A 21,635-nucleotide genomic window follows, 5' to 3' on the forward strand; every position below is an offset into this window, starting at 1 on the left:
GTCTTCCGCTAAGTATTTTTATTTCAGTGTTTTTTCTTTAGTAAGGAAATTATTCAGACTATTTAGACTGTGATCCTCCTCTGCTTATTCTGACTATTTTGTGCTTCACTTGAAAAAGTTCCTTTCACCTTTAGTAACTGGAGTCACTTCAGTTATAAAATAATAATAATGATGGAAGGCTACTAGTAAAGCTGAATCTGCATGGCCCTGATTGGCTGCGGGGGTGTCCCGTACGCGCGTGGCCGCGTGCTTTGGAGGCCGATGACGTCACCGCTCGCTCGCGCCGTCTCTTCCGTCAACATTGTTTCCCTCATTGAGAGTTTCACCGTCGAGTCTTCTGAGGTGAGGAGAGCAGTTCACGGTATTTCTCATATTTACACAACCATCACACACACTTTATACAGTTTAATTAAGCGACAGGCTCATTTCTGTATTGTTTTCATCGATCACAGCGATACTTGTGCGTCTTTTCTGGCGTCTTCCTTCTGAAATAAACATTTAGTGCAGCAGCAGCGAGCATGAGGAGAATATGTTGAGTTCATTCAGACCTGAGCGATTTTGTGTTCGTTTGTGTGATTGTCTCGATGTTTGGAGTGAGAACTGTTACTGAATGTCCAGAGTTAAAGTTTGAGATCTGTGAGGGGAATCGTTCCCAAGTGTTTCTGTTGCCGTTTTCATGTTTACCTTTATTTATTATTGTCGACATCTTTGGCAGATTAACTAAATTGACATTTAAAGATCATTTCATTGGTGTCAGCACACTTGAGGGGATTTGTTGGCTACTTTATGTACCTATTATTTCTGTTTTCATGATTTTGTTCTGTTTTTCTTACCATTATTTATATTTGGAAGAATTAAAATTATTTATATTATTTTCTCTGATGCTCGTCTTCACTTGTAGTTGATGGGAATTTACAGCATTTATTGGAGAATTACTGTGGGAGGAGCTTCACTGATGATGTGATTACAGTGGGAGGAGCTTCACTGATGATGTATTCCAGTGTGGGAGGAGCTGATCTGCCAAAATCAAAAATATAAATCACTATAAATCACATTTATAATAAATGACACTTCTAAGCATTTATGTCTGTCTATCTATTAATTGTACAGTAACTGATGCCAATTCATTAATTATTTTTATTATTTTTATTGCTAATCCTAACATTATTCTGCTTCTTCATTAAAATACAGGTATCTAGAAACATAGAACATGAGTGATCCAGAACCCTGCAGAATGAAACACACTGAAGATCCTGAAGAACAAAGAGGTTGGTGTTTATTCTTCATTCATTCATGATGCTGAAGAACATTCATGTTAGAAACATTCAAGCACTTCATCACATTTAGATAAACAGTTCAACTATGAAACGGTACAGAATGTTCTGGGTTTTCTTCAACAAATGGTCAGTAATTGGAGGTTTGAGACATTTTTATATTGATTGTCAATATCAGATCAAGCTAAATACTGTTTTAACTGTTTTATTTTACATTTATTTTATATCTGGTTCCCAAGTAGCAGCAGCATTTTAGTCATTTTCAACATAGTTTACAAAATATATATTTTTAGGAATAATCAGTAAACACCAAGTAACTGATAAAGTTGTATTTGTCAAATATCATACAAGTTATTCATAGTTATAGAGATTCTTCTTACAGTAACTTTGGTAACAGGGTTGATGAATACAGTCAATGCTACAGTTTGTGTAAAAACTGAGACAATGGATTGAGATTATTTTCTTGTCTTCCCATCATGCAGTAGAAAGAGCCCAGATGATGTCACTTCCTGTGTGTCACAGTTTTAATACTGTGTTTTTAAAAGGAGGAAAATCATGTCAGGAGTAACAGGGTTGAGTGAAACATGTAGGACACAGATAAAGATAATGAAAAATGTTTATTTAAAGCCAGTTAAAGTTATGGCCACTCTACACTTTGAGCTTGTGAAGTTTCTACAGACGATGCACCGGCCGTGAAATGACGTCACATTCTGCGGCAGCTTTTTTACAAACATATATATATATAACATATAACAAATAATGATAATTCAAAATGTTAAAATAAACAATCCCCTCCACTTGAATGCTAAACGCTTGTGTTATTTCCTCACAGGGTAATTCACTTGAGCTTGTGTTTCTGGTGTCCCACTTTCACATGCGCATGAATGGAAGTCAGTGCAAGGAAAAGTCTAGTGTGAACGGCCATTAATAATTAAAACGTTTTAGTCAAATAAATATCAATCTCAAAGTTGGTGTCAAAATATGGCAGTATTGTATATTTTAATGTTAATATCATGTTAGATAATTGTGTCATTGGTCAAATATATTCAATAGCTCTTGCTAAAAAAACATGGGATTCGTGCCTAGTCAAGTCAAGTCATCTTCATTTATATAGCGCTTTTAACAATGTAGATTGTTTCAATGCAGCTTTACAGAGATAAATGTATAATTTAACCCTCTGAGGGCGCTGGCACGTTTTGCTGGATTTTCTTCACATAGTAGCACAATAAACTTAAATTACTCCGTCATTTATGGTCATACAGAAAAAAGAAATATAAAAAAAGAATCTGTGGTATTTCTACTTTTGTATGTGTCCACTTACAATCAAATCAAAACATTGTGCTTTTTTAAAATAAAGAAAATAAACAGGGTGTGCTTTCTGCCTCTCCGTCGCGGTGAACTTTTTTTTTCTTGAGCACGTCTATAAACTGAAACAAAACTCAGCGAATACTTGTCACACATTTATGAGCCATATATCTTTATAATCATTTAAGTGTGTACTTTTAAATGATCGGATTCAAACTGAAAACAAATATTCTCTGTTTAAGTAATTTGTATAAAACCAACAAGATGTCCAGTTTCTCAAACCCTTGCTCATAATTTTTAATTTGACCACGCCCATGCGCGCAAAAGATATTCACATGCAAATCTCCACATGGAACGCAAACGCGCTCGTTACCTCAAAAACAAAGCACCAAACTTCACGTCTCTGCTTTTCGTGGAGTTTGGAAGACACGCTGTGAGCTTACATTGGATTTACCTCAGAAGAAGAAGAACGCGATTTGAAGACAAGAAAGATGTGGTAAGAAATTCTTAATTATTAGTTAATGTTACTGTTGCATAAACTTCACATTGCAGTTGAACTGTTGCTAGATATATGGTGAATATTATAATATTTAGACCCGTGTTTACTGTTAAATACTGTGTTTGTGGATATCTGCTCAAACATAGATATGTATAATATGGTAACCATAATGTTTCATATTTTGGAGCGCGTTGTGCGTTTTAATGTTTCATATATTGGAGCACGCTGTGCGTTTGAAAAGCAAAACGCACCAAACATTAGGCTTCATGTTTTACTCCAACCTCATTTCATATCATAACGAATGGAAACATTTGAAGTAACATATGATAATCAATATATTTTTCTCTAGCGTAGTTGTTAATGAAGTGTTGCTTTTGAAAGATTTATAGGCTGCTATAGGTTATTGTTATTATTATTTTATGCAGCACTGCACGGGCCTATCAGGGCTCCAGACTAACTTTTTTCACTAGGAGCACAGTGGCCCCCAACTGAAAATTTAGGGGCGCACACCGTAAATCAACATGCTAACCAAATCTACTAATTTCCACTGTATTACTAATAAATACTTTGATAATAGATGCAGAAATTACAATGTGCTGTTTCAAATTCAGTGTCACATTTTATTCTGCACTTTTGAAGATGCAACAACAAGGTAAACTGACAGCACCATCGCTGTCATGACAGTACACATATTAAACAAAATACCATACATTCAGAATAAAAAAATGCTTAGTAACAAAGTGCTTAGTAACCTTTCGGTCATTTCACAGTTACAAACAATACTTAAATGTATGTAAACATTAGGGGCACTGGCCAATAACATTCCACTAGAACATGTAGACCTAACCAACTTGAGCCTTTACTCACTCCCCCTTAGGACAGATCCTGCTGTGTTCCACTAGGAGGCTCAGAAGGCCAGCCCTTGTAATTTGGCCTCCTAGACCTTTTACCCTGACTGAACCATGTTTGTACAGCTTCCTTGGCATCAAACTCTTGTAAACTAGGTCCCTCCATGCTAATTCAAATCAAGTCCTCCACAGTGTCTACATGCAGGGACATCAGATTTAATCCTCTTCTGAGCAGAAAATCCCCTTTCACATATAGCAGAGGAGACCGGGAGGACCAGCATGATGTGAACAAGATGTAGGATGTTCTACAAAGAATGGATCATTATTGTAGGTTTTTTTATTTAATCAAAAAGTAATAATTACTAACTAAATTAACAAGGATATGATCATAATGGGGTACCTTGTAATCAGAGCAGAATGGCAACTTAGTTACCATCATCCCCCATAAGGCATGGTAAGACTTGTCCATGTAGTTCCTAAAGATGAATGTCTTCATGGATTGATACTCCTCTCTTGCCAGATTGAAATCACAGCCATTTCTGAAAGAGTGAAATGAAAAACTGACCAAACCATCTAGGTTAAGGATCAAAGTAGATGTTTGAAATGTTGCTCTGTGTTATACTTTTTATATCTTTATGATAATTTAAAAAGAGTCACTAACCTTGTTAAGACAGAGGAAAAGTGGTCTAGCAGGAAGTCCAGCTCCTCTGCACCATAGTCTGTCAGCTCTTGTTGCTCTGCTGGCCAGGAATCATGACTGAATATCTAGAATGACTTCACTGCCATTGCTGATGCTGATGTAGACTCTTCATCTATCAAGGAATAGAAGTACAGAGTTGAGAGAAAAAGAAAAATTATGATAGCTTATCTTATTTTCACAGATTTTTTTAAAATATATAATTATGTGCTTTCACTTACAAAGCAGACTGCTGAATCTTTGCTTTAAATGAAGCAAAGTGCAGTCGATGGTTGCTCTCACTGCTTGTTGTAGCTTAGGTGTGCTTGCCATGGAGAGCCCTTCCTTTCCCAGCCCAGCAGCTTCACCTTTGATGGTGATCCCCTGGGTTCACAAAACATTCAGCATTTAGACAAGAAAAATAATAATAAATAAATCAACTCCAAATCTAAAATTCACTTAAAAAAAAAACTGCTCACCTGAAACTTGTACAAAAGGTGAGTCTCCCCCTCACCCTCTTGTTGTCTTCTCTGGGCCTGAAGGTCTGCCAGTAATTCTGCCAGCCTACCACCTGGCTTGCATCTCACTGACATGGCCTCAATAGTTGCAAGGAGATTCTCAATCCCATTCACAGCCTGTAAAAAAAAATCCTTGTGAAAAACAAGGGTAAAAGCTACATATTCCTTGATTAAAATTATTTGTTTAACTATATTCTTCTTAACATGTCAACATTACCTGAGGCAAAATAACATCATTTCTTTGGAGAAGAAAGCTGAATTTACTTATGGCCTCAAACAAGTCAGCCAAGAAGTGACAGAAACCCACAAAGCTTCCATCTTCCATCATCTTCTTGACCTGCAAGACATAACCAATTACTAACCACTAACATCAGTTATTTTGTATGCCTCCCAAATATGAAATCATTTTGAAATTAAATGCAGACCTTCCTTGATCTCCCAGCAATATCAGCATTGGTGGATGATGCAGTCAAATGTTCCATGTGGTAATACACTGCTGTGAACTGGCCAGGGTTCTGTAGATGTTTATCCTTTCCTCCAGGTTTTAGCAAGGTTTGGAGGGCCCGGTTCACATGTGGTAGCCAGCGTGTCCCACTGACACTACCTGGTACATTTACACGAACACCCAACTCCTCTCCAAGTGCTCGTAGTTCTCTCATAGACTTGCTGCTAAAGTGATATGTCTTCCAAACCATGTTGAGAAGATCGTAGACATGATCCACCATCGGAATTTTCCTTTGTACAGATAGCATTGCCAGCTCCAGTCTACAATTACAATGAATTAAACTTAAAATTAAAAATGCATTGTTTTGGTTACTACCCTATCTTTATTCTGAAGGTTCACATTTAACCTACCTATGTGGCATGCAATGAAAAGGGACAATAAAAGCCCCTGCCTCAGCTTGGAGGAGGGCTATTACCCCTCCTTTATGCCCGAGGTTGACAGCTGCACCATCAGCTCCCATGGCAACTGTCTTCTCTAACCACCCTGTTTCTGTCCCTAGATGCTGAAAGGCCTCTTTGGTGGCATCATATACACCTTAAAATGCAAGCACATGACAATGGTGTAAAATTATGTCTTACACTGGACGAAAACACCAATTGCCTGAACAGTTTTTTCCCTCTGTCATCATCATACCTCACAGCTGAAGTATTATGGAACCTTAAGTGATTATTTAAACTAATAAATATTCACAGTAAAGACAGCTAAATAAGTTAGTAATAGGTCTAAACAAAATGTGAATTAAAACATACCTTGAGGCACAGCCATTACGGCACCTTAAGTGATTATTTCCTCTTTTAAATATTCAAAGTAAAGACAGCTAAATAAGTTAGTGATATAGGTCTAAACATAATTTGAATTAAAACATAACTTACCTTGAGCATGTGCATGTTTCACTTCGATGTGGCCAATCAAAATATTCATTGGTTTCCCTTCGTTTAGGATCCTTGCGTATATGATTTCGCATTCCTTTGTTGAAACGTCGGTGTCCCCATCGATCATAATTGATAAATACGGTGCATCCTTGATTTTCGTGTAAGTCTTCCCCTTCAGAGTATCCGCAATTACTCCAACTAATTGTGCGCATGCTGTATCGTTGTTGTATGTTTCGTTAAGTTTTAAGCCATTCTTCCTTTGAAGGTCGAGCTGGCTTTTGTATTTGGTGAAGGGTAGTTCCTCCTTAGCAACGAAGTAGGCCGTATTAAATTTCAACATCATCTCTGCCTCATCTGCGCTCTGATTTACAGTCATTTGTCTTCTAAAAGCAACCGGCAGTGGCGTTGCTTTTTGACTTATAAACATGTCCCGGCACACGCGATGCTTTAGGCTGAGATTGTGTTTAATCAGTGTATTGCGTTTGAACTGCGAAGTGCCTGTACTATCAGCAAACTTTGTGTTCCCCGCAGTTCTGGGGTAGCTGCTGCAGTATTCGCAGTTCATAAAGTTAGACTGCTTATAGTATCTCAGCCAGCCGAATTCTTTCAGCCACTCTTCTCGAAAATGGTGAGTGCGGGCTTTTTTCGCCACACCAACCTCTGACTCTGCATCATCATCCGACGGTGACACTGTAGACTCTGGCACTGGCACACTAGCCGCAGGTCGGAAGAACGAATCAATAGTTCGCTTGCTCATAGCTCAGACGCACGCACATATCATATGATATTTGTCTCCGCTCCTTCCCACAGATGTTTACGCGCGCTCATTTATCTCTAGGCCCCTCCCCCTCCACACATTTTAGCCACTTACAGTGGCCATTCCTTATTCTTCTCACACGCATTGGCCGCCTCACAGACAGGCATCACTCAATGAGATGCGAGTGTGTGCTCGCGTCTCATGAGTATGTGTGCGAGTTTGTGTGTGTGTGTGTGTGTGTGTGTTTGCGTGCGTGTGCGCTCGCGTCTCATTGATTATTTCATTGCTCATTTAATTGATCATTGACGTGCCCCTTCCACGTTTAATGTATAAAAAAATGTGCGACTGGATGTAAAATTCAGTCGCACACTCTCAAATTTTGGTCGCAAAATGCGACCATTTGGTCGCAGTCTGGAGCCCTGCCTATGCCTACAAGGCACAACAAACCTGTTCATTATATATTGTTAGAAACATATTTGTGTGTGTGTGTGTATTCTGTGAATTTTAAAAAGCAATTTTAACAAGAAAAATCTAAAATCTATTCCCAAAATTGTGCAGCCCTATAGTTTCTCTTGATATCAGCATGTTCACAGGTTTTTTTTTTTTTTACAGGGATCAGATGCCCCACTGAGGAGTCCTGCTGACTTCAACATTCACATGAGTCTCTGTACATGAACATGGTAAAGTGAAAACCAAACACCTTGGAAATGAGAGGTATGTACAATGTTTTTAGGAATGGCACAACAGTCTCCGTCTTTGGATCATTGTTTTCAGTAGTGTGCTTTTTGTCATTTGTTGTGTATCTTTGGATTATGTTGTGTTGTAAATAAATCCAAACAATCAAAAAAACATTCTTTTTAATCTCCTCATTCTTTGTGCAAGGTTGCTCAGAATGACGGGGCCTGATAGTTCCTAATAGGGCCATTAGGGGAGGGTCTTTGTCTTTCTCAGGTGTGAAATCCATACATATTAATGATGTGTTTACGCCTCTTCGCATAAAGCTTTCTTACACAAAACACGTCTTACAAATTTTAAATCAATATATTGTCTTAACAGAATGAGCACTCAGGATGATTTTCATATAGTTTTGGAGCAAATATTCTAGGCTACGTCATACAATTTTCAAAAGTCTTGTGAAGAAATAATCAGTATGAGTTTCATGGCCTTATTTCAGTGACAATTGTTTTTTATATTTTCACAAACCACGCATATGGTTTGCACGCATTCGCAAACCATAAATGTCGTTATCTCAAAACTACAAACTTTTACACACATGCTGCTGATATATTATTGTAGCAGAGTTTGTGCTGAATACAGTGTAATTAGACTTTAGCCATGAAAATGTCACAAGTAACAGAAATAAGCACAAATGTCAGAGCATGTCAGAACACCTCCAGGGCCAGAAAACACCTCAGACCCCAGAGGGGGCAATTGATTGGTTGGGTCCTTACATGCACTTCGTGAGGCACACACGCATACTAGCACACACACGCAAGGTCTCTCGCTCCCTCTCTCTGCGCTCTTGATCGCTAGCTCTAGATTCCTGGAGATTTTAACTAATTTGCGGGCATCAGGGAGCCGTGATCAACATGTGGGAAATTCCTTGGAGACTTGGGATGTCTGGAATATATGTGCGCAGGTTTGGAATTTCCTACAAATCAAGCCTAAACTAAAGTACTGGTCTTATAAATTTTGATACAGAATTTTTTTTTCCCTCAATGTTTATTTTTATTATACTAAATGATTATGAAAAATATACATTATAAAGAACAGATAATACCCCCCCCCCCCCAACCCCATGAAACAGACCAGAGGAAAATAAATAAATAAATAATAATAATTTTAAATAAATAAAGAATAACAAATAAAAGCACAATAATAATAATATTAATGTACAAACATGTACATTCATAATAATTCTTTAGCAGAAGTGTTCTCCACAAAGGTCAGCAAAGGTTGCCAAGTGATAAAAAATCTCTTATTTGACCCATTCATAGAACATTGTAGCTTTTCCAATTGTATGTTATACATCACATCTTTAATCCAATGTCCATATGTTGGAGGTGAAGAGCCTTTCCATTTGTAAAAAATTAGCCTTCTGGCAAGAAATGAACAGAAAGCAATAACATCAGACTGGGATCTCCTTAGATTATTATCTTGACTAACAACTCCAAATATTGCTGTCGACATGGCTGGAGCGATACATTTACCAAACATTTTAGAAAAGGTCTCAAAAATTGGGCCCCAGTATTCTAGCAATTTCGGACATGACCAAAACATGTGATATAAAGTAGCAGGAGCTTGTTTACATCGATCACAAGTAGGGTCTACATCACTTTTAAATTTAGCCAATCTGTCCTTAGACCAATGGAGACGATGTACAATTTTAAACTGAACAATTGTGTGCCGGAGACTTATAGAGGATTGAGTGTATTCTCCGAATTGCTTCCTGCCAAACATCGTCTGATATTTAATCCTCAATTTCTTTTTCCCATTTTTGTTTTAAAGATTCTAAGGCAGTCAGATTGTGTAGATTGAGAAGTCCATAGACTTTACTTATGGACTGTTTTACTCCACACTTGTACTCGAGAATAGAATCAATGAGAGATAGAGCGGGACAACGAGGGAAACAGCTTGAATTTGATGACACAAAGCTTCTAAGTTGTAGATACCTAAAAAAGTGTGTATTAGGAATAGCAAATTTTTGGACTAACTGTTCGAAGGAGGCAAATGTGTCATTCAAATACAAATCATGTAATGACCTAATGCCATTTTTTAACCATATATCAAATGCTGCATCTGTCATAGAAGGGGTAAATATGTGGTTCTGTACAACAGGTGAGGCAAGCGGAAGGTTGATAAGTGCATAATGACGTCTAAACTGAAACCAAATTTTTATAGCCTGTAGTACAACTGGGGAGAATATAAGGTTAGATACTGAATGTGCCAGTGGCAGCCTAGAACATAATACTGACAGAAGGTTATATCGAATGGATGATTTCTCCATCTGTGCCCAGCTGGCTCTCTCATCTTCATCCAATAAGTATAGAATTGCCCTGATATTCACCGACCAGTAGTAATATAAAAAGTTCAGAAGGGCAAGACCACCTAAACTACGGGGCCTTTGTAATATTGTATCCATTGTCCTAGGGCGTTTTTTATTCCAAATAAAACTTATAATTTGAGTATTTAAATTACAAAAAAAAAGATTTTGTGAGAAAAACTGGCAAACATTGGAAAATGTATAAAAACTTGGGCAAAACAGTCATCTTAATGATGTTAATCCTTCCACCTAGGGAAAGGTGCAAGGAGTCCCACCTTTCAAAATCCTGCTTCAGACTAGCTAAAAGAGGTTGATAGTTGGCTTTATAAAGCTCTTTAAAGTTCTGCGTAAAGCAGACCCCCAGAGATTTAAACTTTGTCGTGGTGATCTTAAAAGGGATTGAAGAAGAGAGCACATCTGGAATCATGGAGCCGATTGGCATAAGCTCACTCTTTTGATAATTAACTTTATAACCAGACAGCTGGCCAAATTCATTAAGGAAAATTAACAAATTTGGAAGGCTCGAGGATGGGTCAGAAATGTACAAAAAAGGTGGTTGGCCGCACACTGATCCACTCAAGACTAAAAGTCTACAAAAATATTTATTTTATCAATTGCATCGTGCAAAAAAGTGCAAAGTGCATGTGAGTTAAAAACAGAGTAGACACAAGCAAACGTTTCAGCACATTGCTATCTTCAGTGCTCCAAAATGTACAACAACATATCGTCCGCATATAGAGATACTTTGTGCTCAAAATTCCCCCTCCACATCCCCTTGATATTAGTAGATATCCTGAAGGCTATCTACTTTTAAAGCAAACGTTTCAGCACATTGCTATCTTCAGTGCTCCAAAATGTACAACAACATATCGTCCGCATATAGAGATACTTTGTGCTCAAAATTCCCCCTCCACATCCCCTTGATATTAGTAGATATCCTGAAGGCTATCTACTTTTAAAGCAAACGTTTCAGCACATTGCTATCTTCAGTGCTCCAAAATGTACAACAACATATCGTCCGCATATAGAGATACTTTGTGCTCAAAATTCCCCCTCCACATCCCCTTGATATTAGTAGATATCCTGAAGGCTATGGCTAGGGGCTCAATTGCAATTGCAAAGAGGAGTGGCGATAGAGGACAGCCCTGCCTTGTAGCGCGCTTTAGCTAAAAAAAAGGTGATATGTTATTGTTAGTACGTACTGCAGCCAATGGGGCTGAATATAAAAGTTTAATCCAAGACATAAAGTTGGATCCGAAACCAAACTTTTTAAGAGTACAGAAGAGAATAACTTCTGAAGTATTAGTCGAAGAAGAGCTATAAATTATATTTGCAAGACGTCGGGTATTAAAGAAGGAATGTCGACTTTTAATAAAGCCCGTTTGGTCAGGTGAAATGACCACTGGAAGAACATCTTCCATTCATCGGGCCAGGACCTTGGCTAAGATCTTAGTGTCAGTATTCAAAAGCGAAATCGGGTGGTATGAGCTACATTCTAAGGGGTCCTTCTCCTTTTTAAGAATCAGAGAAATAACTGCTTGATGCATAGTACATGGTAAAGAGTGAGATAACAAGGATTCTTCAAAGACAGATAGCAATAATGGGGAAAGTTGAGGAGAGAATTTTTGAAAGAATTCAGTTGGATATCCATCTGGACCTGGGGTTTTGCCGGTCTGCATACTTCTGATTGCTGCTTCTATTTCTGAAATTGTAATTGAGTCAAGATGCGCAGCTTTTTCAGGGTCTATCAATGGTGTATCGAGTTTTCTAAAAAAAATCTTCTAAAGTCAACAGGTCAGAGGGTGGGTCTGAGGAGTATAACGACTGATAAAATTGATAAAAACAAGAATTAACCTCTGTACTATCCATGTGCTTCAGGCCTTGATCATCACATATCTCAGAAATAATATGTTGAGCTGATTGCTGTCGTAACTGGTGAGCCAGAAGTTTCCCAGCCTTTTCCCCGTACTCATAAAAATTACACCTCAATTTAGAGATAAGGTATTCTGCTTGTTTAGTTGCCAGCAAGTTGAACTCAGTTTGTAACAACATACGTTGTTTTAGTCTTGCTGGAGATGATGAACAGCTATTCAAAGAGTCGAGTTCTAATATCTGATCTGTCAATTTCTTTAATTGATCCTTTCTGGTTTTACTCTGACCTGCACAAAACGAGATAATTTGGCCTCTCAAATATGCCTTCAACACTTCCCATACAGTTGACACAGCCATTCCTGGAGTCATATTTACACTAAGAAAGGAGTCTATTTCAGAGGCAATATAACTCACAAACGTCTCGTCTGAGAGGAAAGTGGAATTGAATCTCCACGTGTGGTAATTTAGTTCTTTGGTAGCGATACGTAGCGTCATAGCCAGTGGACCGTGGTCTGAAATAATTATGGCTTCGTAATCGCATTTTATAACTGACAATAAGAGGCTTGTGTCTATGATAAAATAATCTATTTGTGAATAGGAGTTGTGTACCGGAGAAAAAAAGGAATAGGCCCGGGTGATAGGGTTACGAAATCTCCAGACATCGGCCATTCCGTATGTTTTAAGGAAATTGTGTATTGTATGTGCTGATTTAGATATTGAAACCGTTCTGGATGCGCTACGATCCAGAGTGGAGGAAAGGACGCAGTTAAAGTCACCACCGAGAATAAGATGATGCGTTACCATATTTGGCAACTTTGAGAAGAAATTACTAAAGAAAAGGTGATCATCCCAATTTGGGGCGTAAACATTGGCTAAAATAACAGGGAGCCCATTCAAATGTCCCACCACGATTAGGAAGCGCCCATCCGGATCAGACTCAATACTTGTTGCCACAAAGTGTATATTTTTACTGAGAACTATCGCCACACCTCTAGCCTTAGATTTAAAGTTGGAATGAAAAGTCTGACCCAGCCACTATTTCTAAGCCGGCAATGGTCAGAAACGCGTAAATGCGTTTCCTGAAGGAATGCAATATCAGTCTTAAGATCTTTTAAATGAGCGAACACTTTTTACGTTTTACAGGGTGGTTGAGAGATTTAACATTCCAACTCACCAGTTTAACTGAACCACCATTTACTTGAGAAGCCATATTAATATTGGTCATATGGAGCTGAGAGCAGTACGTTACAATAATATATCCTGATGTACATTGACTTCAATATTAGTCCATACCCTTTTAAGAAAAAGAAAAGAAAAGAAAATGGTCTGACATTTTTTTATTTGTCATCGACATGAACATGATGAACCAGGAACACCCCAAATATTAAGTCTACACATTATGTTCTTATCCGGGTAGCTCTTAAGCCAAACTAAACTAAGCAGAGCCCCCACCCAATTTGTCCTGACTTGAAACAATAACATAATTGACAACAGTCACCGCAAGACAAAATCACGAATTGAACATAACTGCATCACAGCAGGTAGGCTAACTAGACTTCCCACCGGGTTTATATAGTAGAGGGAAAAATCTTCAGTCACTTTCCGGTGTCATCCCCAGCGACGATATACTTCTTAACGTGGGCCATGGCTTTATCCGGGTCCAGGAATTCTCTATCCGCGCCATTGTGAGTGATCCGTAACCGAGCAGGAAACAGTAGGCCATATCGAACACCTCGTTGCTCTCGTAATAGACTCCTAACGTCCGTGAATGCGGCCCGTGCTTTGGCGACACTGGCAGTGTAATCCGGGAATATTGAGATGGAATTTCCATTCAGCTGGAGTGGAGCCTGACTGCGTGCTCGACGCAGGACCTCGACACTATCCTGATAGTAGTGTAGCTTTGCTACTATCACCCGTGACTTTCCTCCGGGGGTTAATGGTCTTAGGCTGCGATGTGAGCGGTCCACCAGAATTCTTTATCCAGTTTCAGCTCCTCGGATAGCAATTTAGAGACTGACTGCGTGGAAGCTGATTCCGGTCCCTCCGCGACACCCACGATTCGAATATTGCACCTCCCCTCCCCTCCATGTCCTCGGATTTGTCTCGCAGCTCTTTCAGTTCTGATTTTAAAGGACCCACAACGGCTTGTAGTTCGTTCACTTCATCCGTCCACGTTAACATACTGCCTTCTATATCTTTAATGGTAGTTTTCATTTGTTCAATGTCAGTCCGCATTAGCGTCGCGTTGTTTGCAATTTCCGTTCTGACAGCTTACAGCTCGCTCTTTAAGAATTTGAAATCGTCAGCGAGAGAGTTCTTAAGTTCAGTTCTTATCACTGCAGAAATATCTGCTTTTAAAGATGTCAGGATCTGCGACTTCAATTCTTCCATATCGGTCATGTCTGGTGGATCCGGTGTGCGGTCACGGTCAGAAGCTGAACTCTGCGTCGAGGGAGTATCGGGCCTAGAATCGCAGGATCCTTTGTATTTATATTTTCGAAGCTTAGAGGCCATCACTCTTTCCGAGACTCGATCATTACACACTGTGTGTTCAGGAATACATTATAAATCGCGCTGGGGATAATTACAGAAGATATGTTGTTTTAAATACAAATTTAGATAAAAATTAGGTAGGAGCTCAGCCAAACACGTTCTATTCCATCGCCTGCTCATTAGCGCCCTTTGATACAGAATTTTATTTTATTTTGTCACTTCGGGGTAGGTATGCGAAACGAATTTTCCCAAAAACGCTTTATCTGTAGAGTGGTAAAGGGATCCTCCATAGGGAGAGACTAGTTGGCACTTCAGCACTGTGTTGTCATCGGGTCCAGGCGAAGGTCCTTCATCAGATCTAGATACGGCCTGGATCCAGGAGGCTGTGGGAAAACCTCGGGATAAACAAAGACACTAAAATTAGCGTAGATGCCATTCTTCTTATGATGTAACGAGTACATCAGGATTAATGGGAAGTGTTCCCGGTTCCAGCTGACCTAATCTATGCAACATTGAATTATAGATGTCTATAATGTATTATGTGAAAGCTAGGTCAAAGAGATGTGTCTTTAATCTTGCTTTGAACTGACAGAATGTGTCTGCTTCCCGGACAGTGGTAGGAAGACTGTTCCAAAGTTTTGGTGCTAAATAGGAAAAGGATCTACCGCCAGCAGTTGATTTTGATATTCCTAGGTATTATCAACTGGCCGGAATTTTGAGAATGCAATACGTGAAGGACTATAATGCGTTAAGAGCTCACTCAAGTACTGCAGAGCTAAACCACTTAGTGCTTTGTAAGTAATCAGCAATATGTTTAAATTTATACAATGTTTAATAGGCAGCCAATGCAGTGTTGACAGAACCGGGCTAATATGGTCATACTTCCTGGTTCTGGTAAGAACTCGAGCTGCTGAGTTTTGGACCAGCTGTAGTTTGTTTATTAAGCGTGCAGGGCAACCACCCAGTAGAGCATTACAATAATCTAGCCTTGAGGTCATAAACGCATGAACTAATTGTTCCGCATTTGTCAATGAGAGCATATGACGTAGTTTAGATATATTTTTACGATGGAAAAATGCGGTTTTACAGATACTAGACACGTGACTTTCAAATGAAAGATTGGTATCAAAGAGCACACCCAGGTTCCTAACCGACGACGAAGACTTAACAGAGCAGCCATCAAGTGTTAGACAGTATTCTAGGTTATTACGTGAGGAAGTTTTTTGTCCAATAATTAGAATCTCTGTTTTTTCAGAATTTAGAAGTAGGAAATTACTAGTCATCCAATTTTTTATATCAGCTATGCATTCTGTCAATTTTGTGAATTGGTAAGTTTCGTTAGGTTTTGAAGAAATATACAGCTGAGTATCATCGTCATAACAGTGAAAACTAATGTTTTAAAGATAATAATTGGAAGATAAATTTTCCTCATTCATGGAAAGTTTCACGGACATATAATCATTTATAAAAAGGCAAGAAATTATCATAATATTTTATAACAGTTGTCTACTTTCTACCATTACATCAGGGCTCACTTTCATGTCCTTTATATTTATCTTTGAATTATTTTGATGTTCTGAAAATTAAATGTAACATTTGTTTCTTTCATGTCAGGCCTGATGGAAGTGAAGGAGGAGAGTGAAGAGCTGAGTGAAGTGAAGGAGGAGAGTGAAGAACTGATTAAAGTGAAGGAGGAGAGTGAAGAACTGAGTGAAGTGAAGGAGGAGAGTGAAGAACTGAGTGAAGTGAAGGAGGAGAGTGAAGAACTGATTAAAGTGAAGGAGGAGAGAGAAGAACTGAGTGAAGTGAAGGAGGAGAGTGAAGAGCTGATTAAAGTGGAGGAGAGTGAAGAACTGAGTGAAGTGAAGGAGGAGAGTGAAGAACTGAGTGAAGTGACGGAGGAGAGTGAAGAACTGAGTGAAGTGGAGGAGGAACATCATGTCCAACCTGGAGAAAAATCTTTGAGTCGCTCAAAGACTAAAAAGACATTTTTAAAGAAAAGAAGAGCCAAGAAATCTTTCACCTGCACTCAGTGTGGAAACAGTTTCACAACCAAACAACGTCTTGATGTTCACATGAGGATCCACACCGGAGAAAAGCCGTTCACATGTGATCAGTGTGGAAAGAGATTCTCATGCAAACGAAATCTTAAAGAACACATGATGATTCACACCGGAGAGAAGCCGTTCACATGTGATCAATGTGGAAAGAGCTTTACAAACAAACATCATTTTGAGCGTCACATGAGAATCCACACCGGAGAGCTGTTCAAATGTGATCAGTGTGGAAAGAGTTTCACAACAAAACAACATCTTGAGCATCACAAGATGATTCACACTGGAGAGAAGCCTTTCACATGTGATCAGTGTGGAAAGAGATTCTTATGCAAACGATATCTTAAAGAACACATGAGGATCCACACCGGAGAGAAGACGTTCACATGTGATCAATGCGGCAGAGCATTTCCTAGTGCACCAAACCTGAAGAAACACCTTCGAGTTCATACGAAGGAGAAGCCATATTCATGTTCTGTGTGTGGAAAGAGTTTTTCACAGCTGCAAAATTTACACACACATCAGAAAACACACACTGGTGTGAGAGAGTACATGTGCTTTGAGTGTGAGAAGACTTTTACTACAGCAAACTGTTTAAAACTGCACCAGAGAATTCACACTGGAGAAAAACCTTACAAGTGTTCACACTGTGACAAGAGATTCAGTGACTCATCATATCTGAAAACACATGAGATGATCCACACTGGAGAAAAACCTTACAAGTGTTCACACTGTGACAAGAGATTCAATCAGTCTTCATCTCTGAAAACACATGAGATGATCCACACTGGAGAAAAACCTTACAAGTGTTCCCACTGTGACAAGAGATTCAGTCAGTATTCATCTCTGAAAACACATGTGATGATCCACACTGGAGAAAAACCTTACAAGTGTTCCCACTGTGACAAGAGATTCAGTGTGTCATCATCTCTGAAAACACATGAAAAGACACATACTGGAGAAAAACCTTACAAGTGTTCACACTGTGACAAGAGATTCAGTCAGTTAGCACATCTGAAAAGACATGAAAAGACACATACTGGAGAAAAACCTTACAAGTGTTCACACTGTGACAAGAGATTCAGTCTGTCTTCAAATCTGAAAACACATGAGAGGATCCACACTGGAGAAAAACCTTACAAGTGTCCACACTGTGACAAGAGATTCAGTCTGCCATCATCTCTGAAAACACATGGAAAGACACATACTGGAGAAAAACCTTACAAGTGTTCACACTGTGACAAGAGATTCAGTGTGTCATCATCTCTAAAAACACACAAGAGGATCCACACCAGAGAGAAGCCACACACATGTGATCAGTGCGGGAAGAGTTTCTCTATTAAAGCTAACCTGAAGCGACACATAAAGATCCATGCAGTGGAGAAACCACATCACCACATGCATCGTTAAAATAGTCCAACAGACTACAGTGGCTCAACCTTAGCTATTTGTGTTTATCAAACGATGAGAATACCCCGTTATCCCACTACATAATATTTACATATGATTTGACAGTTTACTTGAATAAATACCTAAAATATAAAAGGACTGCATCATGCCTGACCCCTACACTTTTGGTTTTGTGACTAAGTCATTCTCTTCAAATGTTATTGAGGTTAGAAATGTGTATGCCAATAATCTTATGTAACTTTATAGACGGTCCCTAAATTTGCGAACATCAAACTTTATGCTGGTTAATCTCCAAAAGCCCGAAGCGAAAAAAAAAAAGTACTTCATTGGATTTCAAGTATATTTATATTTCCGATAGTATGTTGAAAATGTACAATTACACAAATTGTACTTTTTGTAAATGTATAAAAAGTATACTGGCATTACGCTTTCATTTTTAACACTCTTTAAAATAATTATACTATTTTACACTTTATAGAAATATATTATAATAAAATATACTTTAAGTGAAAGTTCTGTGTACTTTCTAAAGTGTACTTATTTGAAAAAAAATGTAAACATATTTTTTATATATTTTAAATTGTATGCTCAAAATTGTCATTGTAACATACACTGAAAGCATATTTTAAAAGTACACATTTTAATATCAACTGTAATATTAAGTGTGAGTGTATTTTAAGTTAGATCAGGACATTCTTTTAGAAAGTGTTCAATAGTATTACTATGAAAATGCACTTAAAACCATTTCTGAAATTTTGTGATGTGTGTAAATACACAGATAGCAATTATTGCAGCTGTTCTGTAATGTTTAATCAGTTTTGCAGACAAATAGGACACATCTTACGCACAAAATGACATTAAATAAAACATTAAAGGGGGGGTGAAATGCTCATTTTCACTCAATCTCCTGTTAATCTTGAGTACCTATAGAGTAATATTGCATCCTTCATATCTCCAAAAAGTATTTTGTTTTATTAAATTTTTAACATAAAGATAGGCTGTACCGAGTCTTTCCGGAAAAAACCGAGCGGCTGGGGGCGGGCCGTGTGGGCGAAGCTTAGCTGTGCTAACGCGCCGAGCTAGTGACAACACACAGAGACATTTGTTCAACAAACAGTTTTACTCACCGTCCGGTTCCAACGCACGACCGCGAACCTTTATCATTGTGACTGCTCGATCCTTAAGCATTAGACGATCTGCAAATCCGTAGATCTGGGCTTTGTTTATAAAACAATCATCGTCGAAATGCAGGGAACAAAAGTCTTACACAACTCCGTTTATGCTCAGGAAAACAAACTCCATCCACGGGTTCCTTAACGCTGGGTTCTTTGGGAATCTGTGCAGGGTTGTCTTGCCCTGGCAACCAAAAACAGACTTCTTTGGTGACATTGACTTTCCAAAAGCCGGGCAGGGCGCTTTGATGGCGAACTGCTTTCACTCTCTTGCTCTGGTCTACGAGTGCGCGCGCGGCCGCGATCTTACCGGAGAAGTGCCCTTAGGACCCATATAAGGAAATTCCGCCCTATCTTACGTAAGACAGAGCCATACTCGAAAAAAACTTTCCGAAACTTGTGACAAACCGGAAGGAGTATTTTTGGAACAAAAATACTCCTTCAAACGTACAACTTAGTTTTTGAAACTTTGTCCATGTTTAGCATGGGAATCCAACTCTTTACCAGTGTAAAAAACTCAGTATGCATGAAATGCATGCCCCCCCCCCCCCCCCCCTTAAATGCACACTTCAAAAGTACAGGTGCACAAAAAATGTGTGTTATGCTGAAAAGCAAGTGGTTTAAACCATGTTGCATCACCCATATTGCAACAGACAAGTTAATACTGGCTAAATTATAAGCAAAAAAATGAAATTCACTCACACTGTGTTAACATTGTCACAAGTGTTCAAAAAAGAACATTTCATTGGTATTGTTTAATGGAGAAAAAGCAGGGCTACTGCAAACAAGACCAATTGGAGAGTGTACAGATCAAGAAGTCGCTGACAGTCTTCATGCGTATTGGACTGATATAGAGGTCGGTTTGGTGTTGATGTCTGTAAAGTAGAAGCTCCCCAAGAATTTTAGTCTCTTTCAACAGTGTTGGGAAGTGGAATGACATACATTTTGTCCTTGGACTTAACCATTACACATTTACGCTCAAGTGATTGGGGATGCACAGCAAATACATTATGGATGTGAGACACCTCATTTATAAATGTGGAAAATATGTTTAACTGAGCATCTCTACACACCTTTTCTCCACTCTTGGCAAGCACTTTTACCAAAGTACAGAAGTTGGTTAATGTGGATGAGGCTCCATCATCAGATGTAAAAAGCCACCAGGGTCCTAACTTTGCAGAATGTTCCATCATTTAACTGTAAAACTTAATTATTTCTCTTTTTAAGAGTTGTGTTATTGTATGAATGATAAACTACACTGCTACAAATGAAATGGTCATAAAATAAACCTGAATTAACTGTTTCTTTGGGCAGCCAAAACCTCTGACATTGTTGAAACTCCGTTGATTTCTTTCTTAAGCTATAAGTACTTTGAAGTTTGTCAAATAATGTCTTTATGCTATCATTAGCATTTGCCATTGTCAAGTCAAGTCAAGTTTATTTATATAGCGCTTTTCACAATACAGATTGTATCAAAGCAGCTTCACAGTATTAAATTAAAATAATACATCAATGTTTGTTTCTAGTGGAAAACGTCCATGTTTGGTAATGCTGATCAATAGTATCGTTGATTGATTAATTAAATTAAATATCCCCAACTGAGCAAATCAATGGCAACAGTGGCAAGGAACCGAAAAAACTCTATCAGGTGACCTGATGGAGAAAAAAAAACCTTGGGAGAACCCAGGCTCAGTCGGGGGCCAGTTCTCCTCTGGCGTCTATGAACTAGAGGTCGGATTTAACTGTAAGATTAAAAGTATTATATGAATGCCTGGCTGAAGAGATGCATCTTTAATCTAGTTTTAAACTGGGAGAGCGAGTCTGAGCAACGGACAGTATCTGGAAGACTATTCCAGAGTTTTGGAGCTAAATGTGAAAATGCTCTCCCTCCTTTGGTGGACCTAGATATCCTAGGTATGACCAAAAGCCTCGAATTTAGTGATCTTAAAGAGCGCGATGGATTATAGGGCGATAGAAGGTCCGTTAAATAGACTGGAGCTAAGCCGTTTAGGGCTTTATAAGTCAGTAGCAATACCTTGTAATTAATACGGAACTTTATAGGTAACCAATGTAGTGATGATAAAATTGGTGTTATATGATCATATTTTCTTGATCTAGTAAGAACTCTAGCGGCGGCATTTTGGACTAACTGTAGATGGTTTATTAAGGATGCAGGACAACCGGCTAATAAAGCATTACAGTAATCTAGTCTCGATGTCATGAATGCATGAACTAACTTATCTGCATCAGAAACTGATAGCATGTTACGTAGCTTAGCAATGTTTCTAAGGTGGAAAAAGGCTGTTCTTGTAACATATGAAATATGATTTTCAAAAG

The 21,635-nt window shown here is 38.6% G+C and overlaps 3 protein-coding genes across 4 annotated transcripts in view; all 3 read left to right on the forward strand.

The window, feature by feature from the left end:
* LOC307156367 (uncharacterized protein) overlaps window positions 1–21,635 on the forward strand; it is a 1,306,365-nt gene that overhangs the window by 808,576 nt on the left and 476,154 nt on the right. The gene's annotated exons all lie outside the window — the stretch shown is intronic.
* The window catches only part of LOC307156201 (uncharacterized protein), a 127,642-nt gene that overhangs the window by 51,870 nt on the left and 54,137 nt on the right, over window positions 1–21,635 (forward strand). The gene's annotated exons all lie outside the window — the stretch shown is intronic.
* On the forward strand, window positions 212–18,510 carry LOC307155978 (uncharacterized protein). The gene is made up of 3 exons (XM_079867090.1): window positions 212–342; window positions 1,192–1,268; window positions 16,277–18,510. The coding sequence occupies exons 2-3, from the start codon at window positions 1,211–1,213 to the stop codon at window positions 18,124–18,126; spliced, it is 1,908 nt and encodes a 635-aa protein (XP_079723216.1). The 5' UTR covers window positions 212–342; window positions 1,192–1,210; the 3' UTR covers window positions 18,127–18,510.

This window comes from Squalius cephalus (assembly GCF_949319135.1).
Source record: "Squalius cephalus genome assembly, chromosome: 1".
In the NCBI taxonomy this organism is placed as follows: domain Eukaryota; kingdom Metazoa; phylum Chordata; class Actinopteri; order Cypriniformes; family Leuciscidae; genus Squalius; species Squalius cephalus.

What these genes read in the sequence shown, in the direction of transcription:
- LOC307155978 (XM_079867090.1), top strand. Translation starts at nt 1,211, where the DNA reads ATGAGTGATCCAGAACCCTGCAGAATGAAACACACTGAAGATCCTGAA. An exon ending in AGATCCTGAAGAACAAAGAG is followed by an intron (nt 1,269 to 16,276) that starts GTTGGTGTTTAT and finishes CTTTCATGTCAG; the next exon opens with GCCTGATGGAAGTGAAGGAG.